At 41.9% G+C, this 6,946-nt stretch overlaps 1 protein-coding gene across 3 annotated transcripts in view; it reads left to right on the top strand.

The window, feature by feature from the left end:
- Positions 1-6,598, top strand: part of LOC102758119 (olfactory receptor 1J2) — a 19,976-nt gene extending 13,378 nt beyond the window's left edge. For 2 of the 3 annotated variants that reach the window (XM_015568810.1, XM_015568809.1), the window contains exon 2: positions 5,613-6,598. In XM_015568810.1, the coding sequence (XP_015424296.1) occupies positions 5,663-6,598 (936 nt within the window). In that variant the 5' untranslated portion in view covers positions 5,613-5,662. The remainder of the gene's footprint in view (positions 1-5,612) is intronic. The other variant, XM_015568806.1, reaches the window with a different exon arrangement.
- Positions 6,599-6,946: the final 348 nt, after the last annotated feature.

Here is a 6,946-nt window from a genome sequence, read left to right as displayed (position 1 = left end):
AACTTTGGGTGGTGAGTGCACAATGCGGTATGCAGGTGCTGTTTTATTTAGCTGTATACTTGACATCTGTATGGTTTTATTAAACAATGTCAATAAATGACGTTGTAATCTAGAGTAGGCCGACAGCTATCAGAGGGGAGGGGTTAGAATTATTTGTGTCCTTTTGACTATACTGTCTTTTGCCACTAAAAATAAATAGAAGAGGTGGTGAATAAAGCAAAATAGAATAAAACAAGATAAGTGAACCTAATTATAATCCTATTATATACTGTAATTACACCAAAGAACTCATTTGTGTGGTCTTGGCCCTGCTTGCTTCTCTCTCCTATAAGGACTATGCCGCCTGGCCGGCCTGGCTCAGTGGTTAAGCATCAGCCTGTGAACCAGGAGGTCATGGTTTGAGTCCCAGTCAGGGCACATGCCTGGGTTGTGGCCTTGATCCTCAGTAGGGGGGGTGCAGGAGGCAGCCGATCAATGATTCTCTCTCATCATTGATATTTCTGTCTCTCTCTCTTCCCTTCCTAATTCCTTAACTAATAAAGAATTTTAAAAAAATAAATAAAAAATAAAAAAAAGATTCTGAAACAACTCGCCATGTATCCAATGACCCAGCAAATAAGTAAAATTTTAGGGAAACAATAAAAAAACAAACCTGACAACAAAGTTTTAAGCTGTAATAGTGTGTCACTGACAGTGGTGTGAGTCAAGATTCTGTTTTTTTTAAAATTTTAGGGAAAGGGAGTCAGTCTCTCTCTCTCTCTCTCTCTCTCTCTCTCTCTCTCTCTGTCTAAGGAGCTATGTACATGAAAAAGCAGAGGCTAGAAAGAACTCTATGGTGTCAAACTAGAATTGAAGATATCAACTAGAAATCATGGGCTTTAAATGTATAAATAGATTGAAATTCATAGGTCATATATCAACATCTATGCTGTTTCCATCTCCCATTCTTCCTGTCCCACTCCTGACCCATCCCTTTGTGGCTAAACATTCTTTTAGCTTCTCAGTTTCTAGTTTCTGCTTCTTGTGTTTCTTTTTTATGTATTTCCTAATTGGCTTCTCTGAGATCATTTAGAATCCTTGTAGGCAATAAGCACAAATCAAGTTTCAAAATGAATAATAAATGATTATAACTCAGAGAATAAGGATCTATGAGTCCATAATGACATCCTATATAATAAAAGGGTAATATGTAAATTAACCCTAACAGCAGAATGACCAGTTGCTATGATGAGCAATGACCAGCTGGGGTCAGACACTCAACGCAGGAGCTGCCCCCTGGTGGTCAGTGTGCTTCCACAGGGGGAGCTCCACTTAGCCACAAGCTGAGCTGATGGCTACGAGAGCATCGGTGGTGGGGTGGTGGCGGGAGCCTCTCCTGCCTCCTCAACAGCACTAAGGATGTCTGACTGCAGCTTAGGCCTGCTCCCCTAAGCTGGCAGAGGGACATCCCCGAGGGCTCCCAGGCTGCCAGAGGGCGCAGGCTGGGCTAAGGAGTCCCCTCCACCCCCCATCCCCAACCCCCCACTGCCGAGTTCACAAATTTTTGTAAACCAGGCTTCTAGTAAATGAATAAATAAAAAACTAAGGAGCGTGGAAAGTGAGTAATTTTCTTTTTATAGGAGAGTACAAATTAAAAATCTAGAAGAAATAATGCTATATAATAAAAGCATAGTATGCAAATTGTCCCCTCGACCAAGTGTTTGTACGGGAGTTTGACCAGGAGGTGGGATCAGCCGGGGGAAGGGAGGGAAACTCTGGCCAGTGACAAGGGCAGCATGCAATGGGGAAGGGAGGGAGGCCCCAGCAGCAGCAGGCCACCAGGGGAAAGGAGGGAGGCCCCTGCCGGTGGCAGTGGCAGCAAGGAGCTGGGGGAAAGGAGGGAGTACCAGGCCGGCAGCTGACAGCCGCTAGGGACCCTACCAGTGCACGCATTTCATTCGCTGGGCCTCTCGTAGAATTATAATATCACAATTTGGCAACAACATTTGCAATAATTTTCTACTATAAAAATCATCAATGGATGTCAAATATAGTGAGTTGAAATTTTAGTAAAGGAAATGTTATGTTTGTATAGTATCAAAATATCTACTCAAATGATATCTATTAATTACAACGTTAGAATAGTAACTTTAAAAAATAGTAACTATCCAGCAGATAACCTGGCAGACACTACATTACCAATTATAGGTTAGGACAAAAGTATCTTTAGAGAGATGGAGAGTGTGTTTGGTTTTCTCTCTGTGTATGTTACCATGAAAATAATACAATAATAATAAATAATAATATGTGAATAAACTCTGTGTTTTGTGTACTCACAACTGGAAACCTACTTTTTTCCAACCCTATATGGCATTTTACAATTTTTGTCTATGTTTAAAATCATTTAAAATGTTAAGTTAAAAAATCCTTTGTCCCAGCTGAAATAATGCCCAAGAAGAAAGGCGTCAGGGCATGACTGGAATCAGGGACACTGTCCCCCAGGACTCCCGTCCCTCAGGCTCTTGGACACACGGCTCCCCAATGGGCAGTCAGAAATTAGCCAGAAACTTGTGGACTTGGACTTTGTTGCAGTCTCTCATTAATAACTGTAATCACTGGACTCATTTCTCTAGAGCTGGTTAAGGAAAAAGAAAGTCTGTAGAAGTGCCAAGTCTCCAGATATTTCTTCTGTATGTCGAGATATTAGGTCTCCTGAAGAAAAGCTGAGGAGATGGGCAACAGTCTGGAGCAGAAGGTGTCTGAACTCACCAATGAGGAGCCCAGGTGAGAGGAGCTGGAAATCTGCACTTGGCAATGAATCTGCCTGTGTGATAGTGGGTTCATTTCTGAGACTCTGAGTCCATGAATTTGTATGTGTGTCCGCATGTATTGTATATGCCTGTGTACCTGGATTTTAATAGCTGCATGTGTAAGTATGTATGTCTGTGTGAGCTATGTATCTCACTCAAAGTCCTGTTTTCATGCATGTAGAACAAGTTATCACTTCTTGGCGTGTGATGAGAGACTCCTGATTCATGGCTGTCATCATAAACACTGGCATCACAGCTGAGCATCGGGAGTGAGACTTGTCTCTGCTTCTGGACAGGAAGACGCACTACCTCACCAGGTACCAAGGTCAGGTCAGAGAGGGCTCACATCTCTGCTCAGCAGCATGTACTGGTGCACATGGGAGCTGTGCTGTGGGTGACACACTCATGTGTAAGAGCTGGAAGGGGTGTTGTTTGATTTTCTCTGTATGTGACCATGTGTATGTAACCAGGTGATTGGATGTTGTTGCTGGTTTAATGACTGCACGAGGTAGACACCCGTCCCTGGAAGGGGATGGTCAGAAGGGTTGAAGCCTGCCTCTCAGTAATAGGAGGGTGTGTGCTACTTATTGTAGAGAGTGTGTGGCTAAGGGTGCATATGTGCTGTGGTGTGTGTTTCTCGTGGGATTTTTTACAAAAACATTTTTTATTGATTTCCAAGAGGAAGGGAGAGGGAGAGAGACATAGAAACATATGTCTCTATGTTTGATGAGACAGCATCATTGATCAGTTGCCTCCTGCACACCCCCCACTAGGGATTGAACCCAAAGACCAGGCATGTACCCTGATCACAATCGAACCCTGTCTTCCTGGTTGATAGGTCGACACTCAACCACTGAGCAGCACCAGCCGGGCTCATGTAAGATGTTCTAATAGTCGTCTTGTGTGCTTTTGGTGATGTGTGTACAGCGTTTGAAGTATATATATGTGGTGAGTTGAATGTTACCACATGAGTCCATGAGTCAGGTGTGTTAGGATTTTTGTGGGTGATGGTCCATCATTCTGTGTTGTCTATGTCTCACTTAGTGTGTTACTTATGATTTGTATGTGTGTAGACTCGTGTTTTTGAGCTGAACCACATATTGACTATTCTTCCCTGAGGACGGGAATGTGGTCACAGGTGACTGGAATCCTCAGTTCAGCAGTGTGTGTGTGTGTGTGTGTGTGTGTGTGTGTGTGTGTGTGTGTGTGTTTATGGGTGTCAGAACTCAAGTATGTCCTTACCGGTCCTTTTTCTCTGGCACTCTAAGCAACTCCCAGTTTCTTGAAACACATCTGCTCTCCCTTCCAAGTACCAGAGTGTGACGGCCCCTCAGATTTTGCAACCTTTCTTTACATTTTATTTTTTTTATATTTTTCTCTGAATTTTTGGTCATTTTTAAAATTTTCCTTTCTTCCTCTTTTCTTTTATTAAACGTCCCAGGAAAATAACCTGCAGGCATCAGGCTGTGTGAGGTTATTGGGCAGAATCACCATCAAATAGTGCAGAGACCTTGGGAAAGTTACTTAACTTTTGGTCTTAGTTTCCCCATCTATAAATGAAAAGAATCACACTTCTTTTGTGAAACTTACAGAGGCTCTCAGTAAACAGTTATTTTGCAAAATAAAATTAATATATTTGAGAATTAGTCAATTGGAAGGTATATATATGTGTGTGTGTGTGTGTGTGTGTGTGTGTGTGTGTGTATGTATATATATAAATGAAATTGTCTAGTGAGAGGTTTCAGAATTTTGGACAACTTTGAGTCCTCACAGTTCTAATAGAATACATTGTGCTGGCCTCCCTAAGTAAGAAAAAGGATGCTTCCCTGTGTAATAGTTAAGAATGTGGGTTCTGATCACAAATAATATATTAGACAGAACCCAACGAATTAGCTAATACTTGGTGATTTTTATTATATAAAAAATGGTAATACACATATAAAGTTTTACACATGTTACATACATTATACATACAGATATACACACATGTGTGTGTCCTTCTATTCCCGACTTCATTGCTGTGTGCCTGGAGAATTTGTATCATTAATGTTTCTATTTCTTAAAAACTAAAAATGGTGAAAGAGCACAAATTCTTAGTGCAGCTGTGATAGGTTTTAAAATCTGGGAATGTAAGTTTGACATGTTGATTTAATTAGGAAATGTAGGTATGTCCTTAGGCCAATATGCAAATGTTGTACTAAATGTTCAAACATATTATGAAAGATAGTTTGTGTACTATTTCGGTTTTGGAGCTATTCTGGCATCAAGTGGTTTTAAATGGCCACCATTTGAGAGTGTCCCTGAGTTTACAGCTCTGGGTCAGTGAGAGCTTGCAGATTCACAGGAGTGTGAAAATGCTCCAAGAAGCCCAAATCAGCCCTGGATTCTCACATGGTTTTAAGGCACTAACAACTGATACCAGTTTTGGGGGCTCATCTTCTTTTTCTGCCACAGTGAATTACTATGGTTTGGCTCTGGGCTGGTGTAGAAATGGTCCCTCCATGCTCATGAAGATCTAATCTCACAGAAGTTGGCTCCTTCCTTTTCTTGTTCACTGCTGCATGTCAGTCCTTAGAAGAGGTCTTGACACAGACTTAATGTAAAATTAATGGTTGAATAAAATAAAGAACCACTTCGTGCGACTGTGTGACGAAGTCTTATTGGCCACTTTGGGGGCTCAATATTTTCCTGGAGCCAGACTGGGAGAGAGGGAAGATGTATACATCCACAGGTGTGAGAAATTAATATGAAAGTTTTAAAACATGAATGGTTTGCCCAGAAAATTATAGCATGAGATGTGCTAATTCTAATCGTCCTTCTTAGGTTCCTGAGATTCCCACACCTTCTTCCTTCCCAGCAGACAGAAGAGCAGCATGAGGCCTGAGAACCAGAGCAGAGTGTCCCAGTTCCTCCTCCTGGGGCTCCCCATCCCGCCAGGGCAGCAGAGCGTGTTCTTCACCCTGTTCCTGGGCATGTACCTGACCACGGTGCTGGGCAACCTGCTCATCATCCTGCTCATCAGGCTGGACTCTCGCCTGCACACGCCCATGTACTTCTTCCTCAGCCACTTGGCCTTCTCTGACCTTTCTCTTTCCTCTGTTATTGTCCCTAAGATGCTCATGAACATGCAGACTCGGCAACAATCCATTTCCTATGAGCAATGCATTTCCCAATTGTATTTCTTCATACTTTTTGCTGGTCTTAGTAATTTTCTTCTGGCTGTGATGGCATATGACAGGTACGTGGCCATCTGTCACCCTCTGCACTACACCACCATCATGAGGGAAGGGCCTTGTGTGCTCCTGGTGGCTGGCTCCTGGATTCTCTCCTGTCTCCATGATTTGTTGCACACTCTCCTCTTGGTCCGACTATCCTTTGTTGCCAATAATATCATCTCCCACTTCTACTGTGACCTCGCTGCTCTCCTGAAGCTGAGCTGCTCAGACATCTCCCTCAATGAGCTGGTCCTATTCACCGAGGGAGGAATGATTTTCTTCCTGCCTTTTGGTGTTATTTTGGGCTCCTATATCCGTATAGAGACCATCATCCTGAGGGTGCCCTCCACTAAGAGACTCTCTAAAGCCTTTTCTACCTGTGGCTCCCATCTCTCTGTGGTGTTTTTATACTATGGGACAGCTTCAGGTGTTTATTTTTTCTCCTCATCATGGGGTTCCAAGGACATAATTGCTTCAGTCATGTATACAGTAGTTACCCCCATGCTGAACCCCTTCATCTATAGCCTGAGGAACAAAGATATAAAACAGGCCTTAGAGATGTGTGTCAATAGGGTTAAATTCTTTAACTGGTAGTCACAAAATCCACTTGTTGTTGTCAGGAGCACAGTGAGATAGATCGAAAATTATTGCATGATCAACATCTCCATATAACTTTAACAGAACATGCATTCTGTTGTCTGGTACAAGTGTTGTTAATGTGTCAACTAGGTCATGTTTGCTACCTGGATTGTTTATAATTCATTATTCCTAATTGACGTTTTTCATTTGTTCATCATTTCTTATAAGCAATATGAAAAATCTTATGCAGAATATTTTGTAAATTTATAATTTGTGAATTTGTCTGTTTTGCTATATGTCATTTTTTGCTTACGTATTTTTTTATTGTATGCTATACAAGTCTCACTTATTTAACATCATATT

The sequence above is a fragment of the Myotis davidii genome, unplaced genomic scaffold (genome assembly GCF_000327345.1).
Source record: "Myotis davidii unplaced genomic scaffold, ASM32734v1 scaffold64, whole genome shotgun sequence".
Classification (NCBI taxonomy): domain Eukaryota; kingdom Metazoa; phylum Chordata; class Mammalia; order Chiroptera; family Vespertilionidae; genus Myotis; species Myotis davidii.
The sequence above is the reverse complement of the archived record's forward strand: the minus strand, read 5'-3'. Positions and strand labels throughout refer to the sequence as shown.